The 18,600-nt window shown below is 44.8% G+C and overlaps 1 protein-coding gene across 1 annotated transcript; it reads right to left on the bottom strand.

Moving 5' to 3' along the window:
• Nucleotides 1–110: 110 nt before the first annotated feature.
• On the bottom strand, nt 111–8,904 carry MNS1 (meiosis specific nuclear structural 1). The gene is made up of 10 exons (XM_081170635.1): nt 8,790–8,904; nt 7,102–7,338; nt 6,041–6,168; nt 5,544–5,646; nt 4,648–4,877; nt 3,946–4,162; nt 3,758–3,865; nt 2,412–2,669; nt 2,011–2,136; nt 111–362 (listed from the first exon to the last, which is right to left on the bottom strand). The coding sequence occupies exons 1-10, from the start codon at nt 8,790–8,792 to the stop codon at nt 264–266; spliced, it is 1,509 nt and encodes a 502-aa protein (XP_081026761.1). The 5' UTR covers nt 8,793–8,904; the 3' UTR covers nt 111–263.
• Between the last annotated feature and the right edge of the window lie 9,696 nt (nt 8,905–18,600).

Genomic DNA, 18,600 nt, shown 5'->3' with positions numbered 1-18,600 from the left:
TAAAGCATTTTTAATGTAAACACACTTGAAGCTATCAGACTTTTGCAACAAGTGAAGATAAATTCAGCTCCCCATTTCCAGCATAAGCACAAAATGCAAACAAAAGTAGCTATTTTTGCAGAAATAATTTTATCACTATAAAAAGCAAGGCAGTTGAAAGACACATGGAATGATTTAGAGGCAAAAATTACCTAGCAGTAAGAACACTGCACTCTATACAGTCCCAGGGCTTCTTTGAATACTTCTTGAAGCAAACCTAGGTCTCAATTGTCGTGTGCTGGCCCATCGCCTTTTCTCTTCTGATAAGCTTGCCGGAACTCTTCTCCCAGCATGTTAACATCTTGCTCATCTTTAAGAACTCCCTGAACACACAAAGAACAATATTCAATTCAATATGACACCATAAAAGGCATTTTAAGATTGTAGTTACTGGAAGTCTGTAAGAATTAGCCTGCACAGTAAAGTTCTCAAACACTTTTTATTTTGCACAACATTTAATGGTTTGTGCTTTGTTCTATGTTGCATTTAATTCTTTTTATCCTGCTAACTGTACTTGGCTTAAGTGGCAATGGCACTGTTTACCAAACTGGAGTTTGGTGATAAGCTTCCACTATAGTGATGCATTGTAATATGCAAGTATGAAGTTCTGGATTAGTGGAAGCAGGGGTCAAGGCTGTAAGATTTTTGCATTTTGAGAAAATAAATCTCAAAGCAGCCTTGCCCCTTCTAGACTATCAGATTCTCCCATTCTAGCTGCTCCAGGAGCCATTTTTGCACACTGCCAGGCAGCAGGATCAACTTGAGGCCTTACTTCTAAACCTCACCATCACTCATTACAGCCCCTTCTGGAAATTCTAGATTCCCATGGATTGTGGCCCATTTCCCATCTCAGTGGAAACATCTCAGGCCACCTGAGCCCAGAAAATATGTGGGTAGGGTTACAAGGAAGACTACATGACTATACCCAAGGTAGTTCTCTCCCTGGATTCAGAGGCATGTAGGAGAGTATACACCCTTCCTGCAGGGCCTCCCTGTGCCAGACTCCCTCAATGTGTGAACTGGTGGGAGAGGGATAACCTTATGTACTGCAGCCACTAAATTCAGCAAGGAAGGATGGAGAAGGGGGTGAAGAGACAGAAACAGCAAAACCTGAAGGGGGACTGACAGGCAAGGGCACAGAGGGACCTCTGGGGAAGGCAAAGAGAATTGAGGGAAGGCAGCAGTTGAGTACAAAAACAACTAGAGCACCATATTGAGAATGCAGGGATGAAAGGGTGAGGAGTGGCGGAAAGTGAAAGATTTTGTTTTAAAACAGCAAGGCTTTACTCTGAGTAAATATACACGAGGAAGCATCTTTTACAGGTCTGCCCTGCCTTCTCTACTAACCCATCCTTCCCCACTTTGTCCCAGAATCAAAACAAGATTCCACTCCAAAATTCCCCCCCTTTCACAAATAAATAAATAAATGTTAAACACCCTACCCATGCCATTTCCCCCCTCTGCCTTCCCCCTTTAAACTCAAGCCCTTTTCAGACATTCAGTTTGCATGTGAGAAAGACTAAGTGCCAATGTGCAGGGCTCCTGTCCCAGTGTTGGGAACCCTACATGCAAGTAAGCCAGCCCCCCTTCAGACTAACAAGGTGTTTGCCTGGTGTAAAGAGTATCACTGAGGGAGCAGAGCTCACTGCACATTCTCCCTTGCCTGTCAAAGCAAACCCCCAAAGAGTGTTTCAGTCATTCAGCTTTACTTTTTCTCCCATCTTTCCCACTCTAAGCCTTGTTCATTTGTCCTTTAAGACAGGTGAATGTGGGCTTCAGTCTTGCACGATTAGAATTCCATTTTTCACCAGAATCCACATAGATTTTCCATGTGAACGATGAGAGCTAGCCATGGGAAAGACTGCCTGCCCCTGCTCCAATGTTAAATGCTACCTGGATATCCTAATGCAGGGAACTTTGCTGCTGCTGCTGCTATTTCACCCCCATTAAGCTGCATTTGTCTCTACTTACTCTGGGAAGATATCCCAATAGTTTAACTGCGTGTTCTTTAAGCAGCTTCTGCCGCTCCTCCTCAATGATGTCATTAACAATGCCTTTCCTTCTTTCTTCAAGCTGCATTTCTTCAAGTTCACGTTCCTATACAGAAGTATAAAAATGTATTACCTTTTACTAGTTCAAAACCAATTTCATGAAGCTATGGGAGATTTTTGCCCTGTGAAAAACAAAATGCTTCTGCTCTGGCTTTAAAGCCATAGGTTGCTCTAATATTTCCCTCCCCCGCAATGTTTTTTATTAAAGATTTTCTTAGTTTATAAAAGTGCATGCATTGCCCTACTTGAAATGTTGTGTACAGAACCCAGAGCTGCCTTATTAGCTCTGGCTAGTTTTGTCAAAAGAGGCCAGTTTCTCACCTTGTCTGCAATGAACTGCTTTCTCCGCTCTTCAATGAGCTTCTCTACTTCTCTCCTGTGTTCCAGCTGCTTCATTCTTCGCTTCTGAGCATTCATTTGCTCAACACGGTCGTCCTCGGCAAACTTGGCCAGCATGGACTGGCGGAAGGCCTCCTCCTCCTCCTTCATGGCCTGCCGCATCACCTCCCTCATGGCCAACTGGTCTTCATACGCTTTGCGCAATTCCAGGCGCTGCCTAAGTTTCTTCTCCAACTCTTCCTACAGGGAAGGAGTGTACAGCATACAACAGCCATTAAAACAAAAAAGTACTGCCAGTTCACAGGGTGAACAGTTAGGCAAGATACCGGCAACTCCCGTTTTATGTGCCACCTTGTACGCATGGGCCATTTTCAGATCCAGAACAGGGTGTGATGGGGGCATAACAGGATGAGGCGGGCTTATGTGCACTCCACCAATGCATACAATGACCCAGAATGCAACCCCCAGAGGTTGCCTGCACTACTACCTTCAATACAGTAGTTCCCAAACCTTTTTCTCCATGGGCCTCCTGAAAAGTGCTGAGAGTCTTGGAGGACCATTTAATGATTTTTCTGCCTCTTGTAGCAAATGTAACACACTGCACTCCATGCTGTTTGATTTTTTATGGAATCCAGATTAAACTTCTTAATTGTAGCCTCACATTATCTTTGCTGCTAATCTTCCCCGCCCCTTTTCAAGTGCTTTCTCCCCTGATCACTTCCAGCCCATCCCACACACCTTCCAGGTGGTCCGCCAGGTTCTGAGTGACAGAGCTGCTGCTGCTGCCGTTCCTCAGAGACATGCCACAGACCACCTGATAGAGGCCTGTGGATCACTGATGGTCCGTGGACCACAGCTTGGGAAACCTTGCTTCAATACCTTTATATTGTGATAGCTTGTCATCTAAGCCAGTTTTATGAGACATGGGAACACCTGATGGGAAAGAGAGAGGATCCTGGGGCAAGTGCAGCCTTCCTCCTCAAGCAGGCAAGACCTGGAGGAGAGCGTTACATGGCGCCTGGCAAAGCACCCTCACAAATTCATGTTGGATGAGATACTGTCCCTTGGGAAGAAGGAAGTACAGAAAGGGCTACTGCTTTGTCTACGTGAAGGGGGTATATTTAAGGAAGACAAAGATGTCTGCAGCAATATGAAGTAGTGGAGGTTAACAAGCCATGGAAACTAACTAAATAAAGCTCTTGAAGCTGTTATTTCACAGGGAGGGCAATTGGGGGGGCAGGGGAATGTGTTTTTAAATTATTGTTATTTAACTCTGCTAAACTCTCTTGTGCAGGCCCACAACAAGACTAAAAACTGCAGTCACTTACCATCTCCTTCTTTCGGTTTTCCTCTTCTCGTTCTTCAAAATACAGCTCTTCACGGATTTGTTCAAGTTCTTCCCGTTCCTGCTGCTCCCTTTCTAGAGCCTCTTCAAGCTGTCATGGAGAGGGAGGAGATTTTAGGCACCTGCTGCCTCTCATATCAAAGGAAGGAAATTTAAGAGGCATTTCAATACCATTTTCTGGAGCTTTTGCTTCCGCTCCTCATTCTCCTGGATTTTTGCCATCCTGTTATCTTCTCTTTCCTGCCACATGTTGGCAAATTCCTTGAGTTTTCTGTTTTCCTCTTCCATCTCTTCACGCTGCCTTTTCTTCCTCATAGCTTGATCGTTTTTAAATTCTTCTATGAACCTTTGAGTTGCTCTCATTTTCTCTAGTCTTCCTTGTTTTGCTCTATGGAGAAGTCTCAAACTTTAGTAACTTTTCTAAATGTAACCCAGATAACCCATGTGTCACACCCAGCCATCCCCCGGGGAGCTAAGGACACTCCAGGGTCTGCCGTTTTGTGCTCATGACAACTTTCCCAGTTAAGTGACTGTCACAGCCTGAAAGTCCTCTAGTCAAGCTCAAATGCTCTGAGGTAGGAGCCACCAGACCCAAAACTTGCTCACTGTGAAGCAGCAGGTCTGCCATTACTGTGAGCACTGTAAGCACAGGGCAGGCTGGACGGATGAGCCATGAGCCAGAAATATTAATAAAGCAAGGAACCCCTCAGACCAGAAAAAAATTATTACTGTGCATCATTAGGTCCAAGACTGTTTAACATTTTGTGACATTTAACAGGCAACAAAGAAGCAAGCAAGTTTTACCGCAAAACTCAAAGTGCAAACAGTAAGGCTAAACAAGTTTAAAACACAAACACAGGAAGTCAAACTAACCGTTCATCTTCGTCATAGATTTTTCTCACAATTTCATCAATCAAGAGCTTCTCTCGGAGGAACTCCTCATAGGCCGCCTGCCTCTGTCTCTCTCGGTCCTCAAGCTGCCTTTCCAGTTCTTGCTGATAAAGCAGCTTTTCCTGATTCCGCTTTGCCTCAGCCGTCCTCTCTTCTTCCTCTGCCTTTTCTTGTGCTTCCTTCATTGCTTTGTATATTTCTGCATCATCTTTCTGAAAAGATTTTAATCTGTTTTTTAAAAAAGTTAAAGAATGGAGTAACAAACTCCAAAGAAGACTAGCATCCCAGTGAAAGGACACTGTGCACTGCTGATGAACCGTATTATTTACATATATTTATCTCCTATTAACCTAGCCCTCTAGGAACTATCCATTTTTTTCCACCTGCGACACCAATAAATAGTTCTCTCCACACACACTGTTGCATCCATTCAGCTAAACTAACAGTACATGGAAATAAAATTATGAAAATGAAGCTACTAAGGGCAATGGAATCTTTGTAAAAAGCAACTGAAAGCTAGGATGGGTGACTAGAAATCCAAACCACAAATCTGATGCATTGTAAACCATTTCAGTGCCATTTTTCCCTAAAATGTAGTACTTATTTATTTAACAGTGCAATCCTGAGCATGCTTACTCAGAAGTAAAACATTTTTGTTGTCATTAATTCAATGTCTTTCCTACCCTTTACCATAAGTTCCCAGTGAAAACAAACAATAGGGCTAGGCTTATCCAAAATCTAACTAAACTGACCAATCCATTTTCCAAACAAGCAAGATTTTAAGTCAGTTGTCATACACACACACACACACACACACACACACACACACACACACGCTGAGCAGATCCAAGATTGGAACAGTCCATAAAGCCAGTTACCATTTTTTCATATTTTATAGCTTCTTTCTCAGCAATCTGGGCAGCCCTCGCTTTATTCATATAAGCAGATTTCAGCTTCAACTCCAGCTCCCGAAGTTCAATACTAGAAACCAAATTGACAAAAAGTATGAAACGTGTTGAAAACTGCCTCTCATTCTTTTCTTTGGCACATCTCATTGCAGACACTTTTCAAATCTGATTTTAAACACATTTATATAGTTTAAAAAGATAACATTAAAATGAAAGCTTTTACCAGCCCAGTGTGTTCATGCTAAAACTCTGACAAGCCACTAGACTGGCATCTATTAGCTTGGGGAAGAAGAAGATGCCGCCACACCACAGAGATTATCTTCATCTGCCATGATGCCCCAACAGTGCTAAACTCTGACATCAAACAGAAGTATTAGGTAGGTTCAAAAACATAACAGTTAGAGTTTAGGGAAGCTGCAACTTTATGTGGGATTATAAAGAAACCTATTCATTGAAGAAAGAAATACCTGGTCTCTCTTATTTGCTGTCTCATCTTTTCATCTTTGAGTTTCTCATGGTTTAATCTTGCTAACTCAGCTGCCAGTTTTTCTTCCTGTTGCAACTCCATTTCCTTCAACCTTTTATTCTCTTCTGCCTGACCACAAAATTGAATTTAACAAATCAGAATTGGATTCTAGAACTTAAATGAAAGCCTAGATTTTCTTAAACTATTATCCTGCAACTGTCTGATAGTTCAGTGTGCCTCTAAAGAAATGGTTAGTGTGTCCTGCAATAATCCTTAAAAAACCTCAGTGGAATGGAAATCATTTGCATACCTTCAGTCTGGAACACTTTCACTCAGATCCCTGCTATACTAAACTGTGCTGAACTGACAGAAGATATATTTACAATTACATTGGCATTTTTAAAGAAGATATAGATTTCAGCAGTATTAATCTTAGAGTGAGCACAAAGTTGATGTTTATTCTGATTAAGCAACAGCCTAACATCTGAAAAAAAGGTTTTAAAGATCACGCAATGCAGATCCAGAAAGGCTTCATCAACATTTCGTAGCATAAGACCCATATATTCAGCTTTAACCCTTTTTCATTACACAAGACATTGCCAGGTTGTTGCTAACTCTACCAAGCTTGTATAAGCTGTCTCACTACCTGGAATCCAGTTTTGGGGGCCATGGAGGTGGGAGGGATGTCTTGGGATGCTCCAAGCCCTAGGAGCAAGACGCCTCAACCAACCATGAGAATCAAGTTCTTATTCAGGCCCTGGGAGTCTCTGGGGTAGCAGAACCTACAGCCCCGCCCCCCAGGCTGTTTGTTAGGTGAAACATTACTATAATTGTTTCATGTTTCCCAGAGATAAATCACAGTCTACGACTGTCACTAACCTACCTACAGCCTGTGGCCCTTCTTCCCTTCAAATCTGCTGAGCAGCCAGGCTCATTGTCCCTTTGCAGTTTAGAACACAAACTTCAGCACAGTGTACTCAGTGGGACTCACCAAATATGCAACAGATCATCAGGATCTTAATTATGGGGAGGAGTTCCCTGCCTCCAGACAATCCGACTCACCCTCTGAATAGCCTCTTCCATGCGCCGCTCATGCTCCTCCTCCCTGAGCAGCCGTGCAAGACGCTTCTCCTCAACACGGTCTTCAGCCTCCCACATCACCTCTAGCTGATGAACGCGCTGCACCTTTTTCATGTGCTCCAGCTCCCTCATTTCTTGGAAGTAAGCCTCATGCTGTTTCTTATCCAGCTGTTGCGCCGCTGTCAGCGGCACCCGACCGCCCCGCTGCCGTGCCATCGCCTGCAAGGGAGTCAGATATGGGAGAATTCTCATGGCTGCAGGAAAGCACTGTCAAGGTCTCTCCATGACGGAGACCACCAGCATCCTACTGGAAAGATGGCTCACACTGGCATGGTGCCCTTCTCCTCTTCTACACAAGATCACCAACACAACCCAAAAGTTAAGGAGTGCTGTCACTGGGAGTTGTACTTACAGAACAGACAGACATGTAGGGTGGCACCACCTCCTCTTTTTGTCTGGTGCCATTTAGAACACAGGAAGATTACCCATAAATGTGCCTCCAGTTATTCAAGCAAGGGCTGGGAGCCAAATGCACCAGCCGGCAGCCCAGTAGCAGCAAGTACAGACACTGGTTGTGGCAATCACACTTCATCATGGGAGGGACAATTGGCTTAGATCAAAGCTGCTGCTTTGATTCAATCTCTCCAGCATAAAGGATCAAGCAGCAAGGGTCAAAGTAGACCATACTAAGCGAGATGGATAATGGGATTGCTTGTGTACAAAGCAGTGTCATAGCCCACGAGCAGAAACAGCTTTGTCCATTTTCTCTTCTTAGCCAGAGGTTCCATAGCTTAGAGAACACCTGCTTTGAATGCAGAAGGTCTCTTGGTCTCAAAAGAATGGGAAAGCCTGAGGGCTTGGAAAGCAGCTGCCAGACAGAGCAGACAGGACTGGACTCCATGGGCAGGTTGGATCTGGCATGAGGCAGCTTCCTACATCCGAAAGTCAGACAGGCTAGCAAGACCCTATTGAGGCCCTAGAGAAGTGCAGGGGCACAACCAGGGCAACCTTGACCCTAGACTTCAGAAGGGAGCTCTCTGCACGCTGGCTGCCTGGCTGGCTGCTGAGATCATCTAGAAAAGGCCAACTCTGGCGCCCTCGCCTTCCGAGGCAGCTGAGGGAGAAAGAGGGGTGGCTCTTGAAGACGGAGGGGTGGCCCTTGAAGACAGGACCTTCACCCTGTCAGCTCCCATCCCCCCCCCCCGGTTGCTAAATTAATTGAGCTTTTGGCCCTGTGTGGAGATGGACAGGGCCCTCGCCTGGCCCGCCCTCAACCCCTGGAGCTGCAAGCACTGCAAGTCCCCCAGGGCAGGAAGGGAGACTTTCTCGCCGCTGAGAAAGCGCACAGGGGGCGCAAGGTTGGGAACAGATTAAAAAAAAACCCAAAGAGCAGTTCAGAAGGCAATGGCTTAAAACTCGCCCGCAGCCTTTTCGCGAGGCAAACGCGATACTCAAGAGGCCGCTCTGGAAAAGCGCCCCGTTAATCCTCAAGCGCTGCGATATAAACCCCCCCCCCCCCCGCTGCCCGCTCGCCCTGAGGAGCCGCCTCGGAATTGTATTTACTGAGCAGGCGAGACAAGAGCAAAACGTGGCGACAGCAACCCTGCGAGGCAGACCAGCTGCGTCGTCATGGGGCCGGAGCTCAGGCCAGACTCGCCCGCCAGACTCACCATCTTCCCGCCGCCCCCGGAGGCTCCCCGAGCGGCCGCTTCCCGCTGAAGCACACCGTTGCCGTGGAAACGGCGCTGGCAGGCGGCACTTCCGGGAGAAGCCCCGCCCCCACCCCGCCTCCCGCCTGCGAGAGCCGCCCGAGCTCCGATTGGCGCAGCCCGGAGCTTGACTCCGCCTCCGCGAGGACCGTTTTGGAAAGGAGGAAGCTCTGTTACCGGGGCAACTGCTGGCCCGCGCCGTTGCGCCTGCGCAGTGCTCTTGGCTCTGCCTCGGTCTCCTCGGGCGTCGGCGTTTCCGCGGCCTCTCCGACTGGCCTCCCTCACGGGGTTGTTGTGGGGATTAAAGAGCAGGGAGGGGAAGAACCGCCTGCGCCGCCTTTTGCTCCTTGGAGAAAAAGGCGGCAATAAATAACTGCTGAATTGGCGCTTGCCAGGAAGTTCGGTTTTAGATCATGGGTTTTTATTCCTCCACCAACGTTAGTTACTGTATTATGCCAGGATATCTGTGTTATCATCAACAGCGTTGAATGTATAAATGGCCACTGCAATTATTCTAGATCGTTTTAAGCTGTAGTGCAACTGTTGCATTTTATTTCCGTCTGAGTGTACAGTTAACATTCTCTCCCTGTATGTGTGCATATACCAGCCAGGTAATACTCCATCCATCTGATTAAATGGTCTCAAGTCCACACTCATACACACAAAAACATTTGCCTTTGAAGTGCCACAAGACACTGTTTTTGTTTTAATTGGACTGAAAATGCCATCCCTAGAAATAGTCAAAAAATGTTCTTGGCTTCCCACTTGTGGGAGCTCCAGTGATGAGCTGCAGGGGAACTGGTAAATGGATCAGCTTCCTGCTGGATGAGACCTTGGGGGGTGTGGTGTAGTGGTTAGGGTGCCAGAGTAGGACCTGGTGGCCTGGGGCTCAAATCCCCACTCAACCATGAAGCTCAGTGGGTGACTACAACAGGTTTCTTGTGGGGATTACTGTGTATGCCACCTTGAGCTCCTGGGAGAAAAAGGTGAGATATAAGTTAAATAAATAAAGGTGTGTATTTACAAGTATGCAGGTGGAGAATGGTGGATCAGACGTGCCCAGCATCTCACTAGAGCCCCCAAGGCAGTTGAAAAACCTGCTGCTGATTCTCCCCAAAATATTTTCTATGTAGCTTTCAAATGCAGCGTAACCTTCCCAGCTGATGCAAGAATATCCCGCTTGTTCAATAAAGTTCTTTTAGCCATCAGTTAGGAAACTTTAGAATGATGATTGTCAACAAGTTCATTAAAGTATGCAACACATAGTGCATTGCCAAATTTGTTTGCAAGCAAGTAGGCAATGCATGAGACTGTGATGAGCCTATTTAGTTCCTGCTGAGTTTGCAACATTATAAGCCATTGTTGGGGATAGCATTGCGTTCTTTGTGGAACAATTTTGAGGTCTTGAGTGAAAAGACATATGTGAATTAGATTGGAAGGATCTAAACCCATCAAGAGAAAAATATTGATCTATTACAGACTCGGATAAGTTGCTAAGAAATGTGCTTGTTTTGCTTGATGGATGGGACAGTAGCCTGAGCAGCAAAGGGAGCATCACTGTCAAAAGAAACCTAGAAACAAGTCATTCACAATGGGCCCCTAACAAACATCTTTTTTATTGCATGGTCTTGATGACTTGTGCCCATGATGCTATTTGGGCACTCATGGCGCTGTGGGTTAAACCACAGAGCCTAGGACTTGCCGATCAGAAGGTTGGCGGTTCGAATCCCCGCAACGGGGTGAGTTCAAAAGCATGTCAAAGTGCAAGTAGATAAATAGGTACCACTCCGGCGGAAAGGTAAACGGCGTTTCCGAGCGCTGCTCTGGTTTGCCAGAAGCAGCTCAGTCATGCTGGCCACATGACCCGGAAGCTGTACGCCAGCTCCCTTGGCCAGTAAAGCGGGATGAGCGCCGCAACCCCAGAGTCGGCCATGACTGGACCTAATGGTCAGGGGTCCCTTTACCTTTACCTGATACTATCCCACTTTCAATACTCTTTGCATCGTTCTGTCCTTTAACTACCTGATAGAATCTCATAACGTTTTATAACACAAATATCATGGGGCAGAAGGCCAGGGCTTCGTGCCGTATGTTGAGCAGGAGGACCCCGGACCCAGGAAGGCTGGTTGAGCACATTTTGAAGTAGGAAAAATAATACCTGTTGCCACCTAAAGAGTGACACCCTTCATAAGATCATTAAGTCTAGCACCTAAATTGATCTAACTGTACCACTGATTGTCCAGATCACAGGTTTTGCTTGTGAGCACAGAGGGCTTCCTCGTGTGACCTGGGGCAGTGGAGGTGATTTCATAGCCTGGCTATGATGGTCAAACGCCTGGCATTGCTGCAAACTGGGAATTCCATCCAGTCCTGCCTTGTTGAGATTAGTAAACCATTGTTTTATCGATTTTTATTTGGGAATAAAACATGCATGAGCCAGGAGACCTGCCATCTTCAAAAGGGCTTTTCCTGAACTTCAAGGATTAAGGACCTTACTTTTACAAGTCACTTAAATCAGCCTCTGCTTAAGACCCTAACTGGGGGAATAAAGCAGCACTTCACATCTGCTCAAGGGTGACTGTCTCTGAATAAAGTAGCCGCCTTCTTCCCCCAAGACCCAGGGGAAAGCTAAGAAAATGCAGATCTAATGGGTCAAGCTGGGGTTGGTTTGATCATACAGTTCAATTAATTTCTAACAATCTTTTCCACAGATAGCTTGCAAAAATGACAAAGAACTAGAAATATAAGCAAAGATACATTGAATATAAATTTTTCTATCAAACAAACAGAAAGCAACAAGACTTGCTGATTCTGTGTTATTCTTTATGTCTTGCTGTTTTGGTTGTTCATTGAGTTGGTGTAATTAATTGCTTTTAATTATTATTGCTGTATTCTGTTTTATCATGTTGTGCACTGCCCTGTGCTTTGTGAGAGGCAATAAATAAATAATAACAATAGCAATAGCAGCAGGGATAGCTTGTGCCAACGTCTGATAAAGAAGGAAAATTCAGAACAAAGGCCTGCTTCCAGGCCCCTGGCCATTTTCCGTTCATACACATTTGCTTATTTATGCTGTTGCCTGTCACCCCACAACAAAGTACTCTGGGTGGCTTAGAATAAATGTACACAAATGAAAGCTGATGCACGATTCTTCCCAATGAGGTTTGTTATTATTTATTATAAACCTGACCTTCATGTATTGGGAATCAATGTAGAGGTTTGAACATGTGTAGGTAATTAACACTATATATGTCTTGTGGAAAAGCAAACAATTATGCAGTTTGCAAGTGATGGACACACACTTTTTATTGTATGAATATGATCGCCATTTAGAAAAAGTGTCACAGGCAAGACTGCACACTTAGAAGGGATATGGATCCCTTTGGACTTTGGAGACACACACTCCAGCTGCCCATGATTAGCCCCTACCTTAAAGCGGGTGTCAAGAGATTCTTCTGTCTCCATGCATAATTCTGATCTCCCTGTTGAGTGGGAGGTTGAGGTAAAGAAAACTCCATTACCAGACCAAGCTGGCTCCCTACCTGCTATAGAGCAGGCTACCTTCTTTCCTCTTGAAAGTGCCCCAACTTGGAGTGTGTAGGTCTCTTCTTGGGCTTCTCTTAAAACTCTTTGCTACTCACATGCATTGCTAAATTAACAAGAGCCTGCCTTAACTCATATAGCTCCTTGTCCCAATCCAGCTTGAATTGCCTTCCTCATTGCAGCCCATAGAAATAGGCGGCAGAGAACCTCTCATCCCTGCTGTTTTATCATGCGCTCTGCTAACAGCCCATTTATCAGAATGATGAAGGGGGCTCTCTGGAGAGAGGACATGGCTCAGGCAGTGCAAGTGTGAATGACAGTCCGTCTGCAGAAGATTGACGTTAATGAAACTTGGAATAAACAGGAAGATGAAGAGGGTGGAGAAGCCAGCCAGGGAGCTCGGCTCACTCTGAAAGGGAGAAGGAGCTCACTGTACCATCCTGGTTGGCTTTCAGTTTGCAAATGCTGCCTGTCCTTTTGTTGCAAAACAGCAAGCGCCATGAAGGCACCTCTGACTTGAAGCTGCCTGTGCTCTTTACACCTGGCCTAGATGTCTGGAACCTGGTGTGCATGTATGCCTATACCAGCATATGGGACAAGCAAGCAAGGAACGAGAGGAGGAGGGAAATTCGTCACTACTCCTCAGGTTGCCCTTGCTCCTCACCCATCTCAGATGCAGGTGGATTCCACTGTTATTATTTATGACACCTGTTCATCAACTTTACAAAGTCTCAAAGCAATTTTTACAAAAATTCTAGGATGGCCCAGTCAAATCTGGATGGTTGATGGGTATGAGTTGTCAGTTCAGCACATTCATTGCCACACCTGCTTTGGTTGTGGGCTGCAGGGAGCATCCACAAACTGGGATTGGAAAACTGAGGGAGGGCAAGTCTCTTCCCTGTATTTCCCACCCATGCGAGATTATCACAGGTTGACACCTGCCCTTTCACCAGCACCAACAGCAGCTGCTGTGGAACCTGGCCTTAAGGAGCTGACTTATGACATGGTTGTAGGTGTGATCCAGGAAAACCACAGAAAACTTAAAGTGCAAAACTCCTGTGATATCCTGGGTTTCCAGGCTTGCAAGCAGATTCCCCACCACACCCCCAACATAAGTGCTAAACTCTGATTAGATTTCCAGAACAAAAATTGATAGGTAAGGCAACAAGGAGAAGACAATAGAAAACGTTGTCTGAATGCAGCCTTAGTCTTTTTTAATCCGCCCCCCCCCCCCGAGAAGCTGGGAGGCCTGTACTTGTAGCTGTATGGAGGGGTGGAGTACAAAGCAGGAAAACCAAGAAGAAGAAAGTTTAACTTCCTCTGTATATTTTTTGTTCAGAGCCCAGTAGAAGCACAGATCTCTCATTTTATAATTAACAGCAGTTGTAAACTATGGAGAGCCTATGGATAAGTTAAAAGTAAATTAGGTTGCAGATATTTCTAACTGTCAGAACATGTTTTCCCTTCACCTTATGACTTCAGCTAGAGACAGATACCCCTACTATCCTTTCCCAAATGGAAGCACTCTACCTTTTATTTATTGCACATACGTCCCATATTTTTTTCTCCAAGGAGCCCAAGATAGCATACACGGTTCTCTCCCTCTCTCCTCATTTAATTCCCACAACAAACCCGTGAGGAAGCTTAATCTGAGAAGCAGTGAGTGGTCCAGTGTAACCTAGTGGGCTGCATGGCCAAATGAGGATTTGAACCCGGGTCTCCCAGGTCCTAGGCCAGCACTCTACCCACTAAACCACACTAGCTTTCGCCAGCTGCTTGGCAGTTGAAATTACAGGTAAAGCTTTTTTTAACAAGATGTTGGCAAAAGCCGTACCTGCTCCCTTTCTCCTTACCACACACCTGCCAATGGCCCAGAGCCAAGGTCAGAACGCAAAGTCTCATCTTCTTCCAGCTGCTTCAATGCAACAACCGGAGTTCACCAAGTAATCTATTGCAGACCAGAGAAGAAACATCAAGGTTGCAAATCTGCATTTTTGTCGGAAGATGGCAGTAGAGCTCAAAGGAATGGAACCTGGCTGATATGGGAGAGCTTTGGGAATTTTTCTGGAACTCCTCTGAGGGCAGGAGGGGTTAAGAAGCATGTCTTCTGTTTATAGCTATCTTTCTTGACAACAAAGTACAGCTTTCCTACAGGCAGTGACAGGGAAATGGTATCATTGATTCTCTGTGTGTCCTTGTGGCTAGGATTCTATTTAGGATGCAAATTGCCAATAGCATTCCTAATGCAGAGCCATAGTTTAAAAAGAATAGCTGTTTTTAAATAATTCAGATAGAAAAGGCACTGAATAAAGTGTTAAATCTCCTTAAGAGCCAAAATTTCATGCATTGTTAATAGCAAGGCTCTCTCCAAAACTATTTCCAACTTCGCTAAATATACACACAGAATTTTTACACTCTGGAACCACTAATGGAAACAGAATTTACTATTAGGTTTATCAAGTAGGTCTGCTTCTCCATAACATCCGAATCAGGAGAGACTATGAAAGCTCCAGATCACTGAATGCAGTGATGGACTGGACAGGGGCCAATAAACGACTTGAATCTTAGGATACCAGAGACTCAGAGTAGGACGTTCCCATGTCCAGGAGGTAGGCATGTTCTGGATGGAGTTGCAATCCCTCTGAAGGAGCAAGTGCTTAACTTGGTGGTATTACCTGATATGTCATATGTCACTAGAAGCCTAGGCGTCTGGTTTGCAACCATTTCTGAGCAGAGATAACTTGGCCATTGTCTGGATTGAGGCTGGATTACTGTAATGCACTCTATCGTGGGGCTGCCCTTGGGCCTGGTACAGAAGCTCCAGTTGCTGCAGAATGTAGTAGCCAGAATGCTGACGGGGGCAATTGTGTAATAACAGGCAGCACTACTGTTAAATAAATGTTTTCACAAGTTAGCTGATTTCTAATTTTAACTTTCTAATGGTTTTCATTGCATGGTTTTATGTACACCATTCAATATGTTGTGAACCACTGATGTTTTCTTTATGAATTAGAGGTATATAAGTATTTTGAAAAAAATTAAAAACAAATCACTGAAAAGTAGGCTGGAGGACACCAATGCTGCCCCATTGATTGTTGAAGTGGAAAGCAGACTTGGTGGCCTGGAAAAAGCATGGAATGATGGCTGCATTCTCCTATGGGGTAGAACTAGTGTTACGAACTAAGGACAATGGCAGGCAGGCAGTATTGACGAAAACAATAAAACAAGTCTACAAACAGCCAGTAGAGAGCCCAACCTCACGATGCAAAGTGGTGTAGTAAGCAGGGCTGGGGAAAGAATGTTTGAAGAGAAAATTGGCGAGTTGCAACTAGTGAGCTGCAGCAACACTACCAACATACAAAACAGTGTGCCAAATTAAAAAGTTTCTTCCTAAATGCGTATTTGGACTAAGGACAGGTCCTTGGTCTGAGAAAGTTGAGGAGCGCTGCTCTACAGCATGTACATCCAGCCTTTGAGACATCTTGCTACTCATGGAGAAATATGAACTGCACTCTGTATTATTCTACATGAATGGAAATGGAATTGAGGCAGGGCCTGATATTTGAAATGATGACGACAGAAGTGGCAGTAAGCATTTGAAGGCAGGTGCCAGTATGAACTATGAACAAGCAATCATGTTATGAATGTAGAACATCAAATCCTCCATTCAGAGCCCTCAGGAAATCCTGATGATTTGGTTAAAAAAAAAAATGCAATGTCTTTGCTGTTGCAGTAAATCACTTCAAAAAAATTGCAGGCACGGTTGTTACAAAACCCAGGTCTAAATTCTTACTCGGCCACCGAGCAGACAATATGACTTTAGATACATTTTCTTTCCCTGCATCACAAAGCTAACTCTGGGAGCACTTGAAAGGTCTGTCTGGCGTACATCTGTCTGGGGAGACAATGGAGCACGCCTTTGCAGCTGAAGTCAAACTTTTGGAAGGTTGCAGCGCCTGCTGTGGCTGTAGAGAATGATATGGGAGACACATGTTTTGTTGCAGCTGGGGCAGACGGAGGCACCATGGCCTTTCTTCTCGGCGCTCCTCCCAGCAGTCATTTCTCCTTTGGTCACTGCTATGGATGCTCAGCTCGACACTGCAGGAGTTTGCAGATTCCCCCACAGTGGGGTTAGAATCATAGAATCATAGAATCATAGAATCATAGAGTTGGAAGAGACCACAAGGGCCATTGAGTCCAACCCCCTGCCAAGCAGGAAACACCATCAGAGCACTCCTGACATATGGTTGTCAAGCCTCTGCTTAAAGACCTCCAAAGAAGGAGACTCCACCACACTCCTTGGCAGCAAATTCCACCGTCGAACAGCTCTTACTGTCAGGAAGTTCTTCCTAATGTTTAGGTGGAATCTTCTTTCTTGTAGTTTGGATCCATTGCTCCGTGTCCGCTTCTCTGGAGAAGCAGAAAACAACCTTTCTCCCTCCTCTATGTGACATCCTTTTATATATTTGAACATGGCTATCATATCACCCCTTAACCTCCTCTTCTCCAGGCTAAACATGCCCAGCTCCCTTAGCCGTTCCTCATAAGGCATCGTTTCCAGGCCTTTGACCATTTTGGTTGCCCTCCTCTGGACACGTTCCAGTTTGTCAGTGTCCTTCTTGAATTGTGGTGCTGGCAGACTTCATGTCATGTTTGCAGGCACACAAACACAACAAATTCGCAAAAGCTGGTAGGGCTGGGTAAAACGAGCATGTGTTCCAATGTGGGTCAAAATCAGATGTTCGGTCATTGTGTCTGTGAAGATGGATCTAAAGTGGTGCTCCCAGATATTGTGCTGAGACACAATGATTTGGAGCTCAAGATCAAGAGCATAAACCTCTTAAAGCGGCTGCTAGGTGGTTCATTAAGAGTTGTATGCTTTTAGGATCCACCCCATTTTTGTGATTGTACTTTGTTTTAAAACAGTTTGTAATGTTGTATTCTAGATTATTTTAACATACTATTACTAATTATTTACTGGAGTAACAACCCCTGAATGTGGATGCTAGAATTAGCCCTAATGGAAGAGGCACTTGCAGAGCAAAGCATTAAACACTCTCCCAAAACCCAGAGGGAAGATCTGTAATCCAGATTCAACTACAATTAGTTTTCTTCTCGTTGTATTTTAATTATTTTATATTAAAAACTACATTGAAAGACAGCCATGGGCAAGTAAGCTAGTTGTAAATTTTTGAACACTACAATATTTCTGGGCATATGAGAATTGCCATCTGTAGCCAGTGGGGTTTCAGGGGAAAGTCTGTTTTAATTCTAGGAAATCAAGATAATGACACAAGTTCTTCCTGATTTGTGAGGCTATTTTTAGACAAAAATGAGGCTGGTGTGCTCTGAGCCTTTTCAGAATTGCATGAAGCCTCCCATGATCCCTCCACTGAAATTTGGGCATATGCTATGCCTGTGTGAGGTGCCACCACTGGCACTTGTCAGAAGAATTAAATCTAAAACATGTTTACAGCTCTGCTCTAGTCATCAGGTTCCCTTGAGCTTCATGGCTAGATGGAGTTCTTCCTCTCTTGCTCTGTGAAATATTTAATTTCTTTTTTTGTTTTATGTGCGTACTTCTGCTTGCAGGTGCAGGCAAGAAAAAAAAATCACCGCATCCAGATGTTCTGAAACACCCATCGCATACACAATTCAAATTAAGGAGAAAAATCGCATCAGATAAAAGCTGTATTTCAGATGCTGTTTTCTGCTGAGTCGTTAATAAACCTATCATGTTTCACTGACAATAAGGCTCTTGGACTTAATTTTCAGAAGTCCAGAAACGTTTTTACACAGCCTTAGGCTGCACTCATTTGTTATCGATTTTGCCACTGTTTCACCCAAAGTGAAGGTGGCCGAATTACATCGACCTCCCTTTTGAATTCTGAAAAGTAGAGAAAGACACATCTTTATCTAGAGATATTACGGTTTCAGGCATTGGTACAGCTACCACGTACTGAGCTGTCGCAGCTCATTACTGAATTAGTTGGACCTCAGGGAGCTTGGCTGAGATTCTGTCTCATGCTCAGAGACTGATGCTGCGTTTAAACAAAGAAAAATATGCACTATGTGCCACATAGTTCAAATATTTGAAATTATGTTCTGGTCTGCCAGCAGCAGTTACATTACTGAGCTCTCTAATCTCATCTTATTAAGCACAAGTTCTCCACGGCGTTTCCACCTAGGAGGGGGAATGAGCGGTGCAGGGCACACGGCCGCAGCCCCT

The sequence above is a fragment of the Podarcis bocagei genome (assembly GCF_964188305.1).
Source record: "Podarcis bocagei genome assembly, chromosome: 14".
Taxonomy (NCBI): Eukaryota; Metazoa; Chordata; class Lepidosauria; order Squamata; family Lacertidae; genus Podarcis; species Podarcis bocagei.
Note: the sequence above shows the minus strand (reverse complement) of the source record. Positions and strands in the feature narration are given on the sequence as shown.

Coding starts and splice junctions, on each gene's coding strand:
- MNS1 (XM_081170635.1), bottom strand. Junction 4,878..5,543: donor CTATAAAATATGAAAAAATG/GTAACTGGCTTT, acceptor AAATCTTTTCAG/AAAGATGATGCAGAAATATA. Junction 3,866..3,945: donor AGCAAAAGCTCCAGAAAATG/GTATTGAAATGC, acceptor TCTCCATGACAG/CTTGAAGAGGCTCTAGAAAG.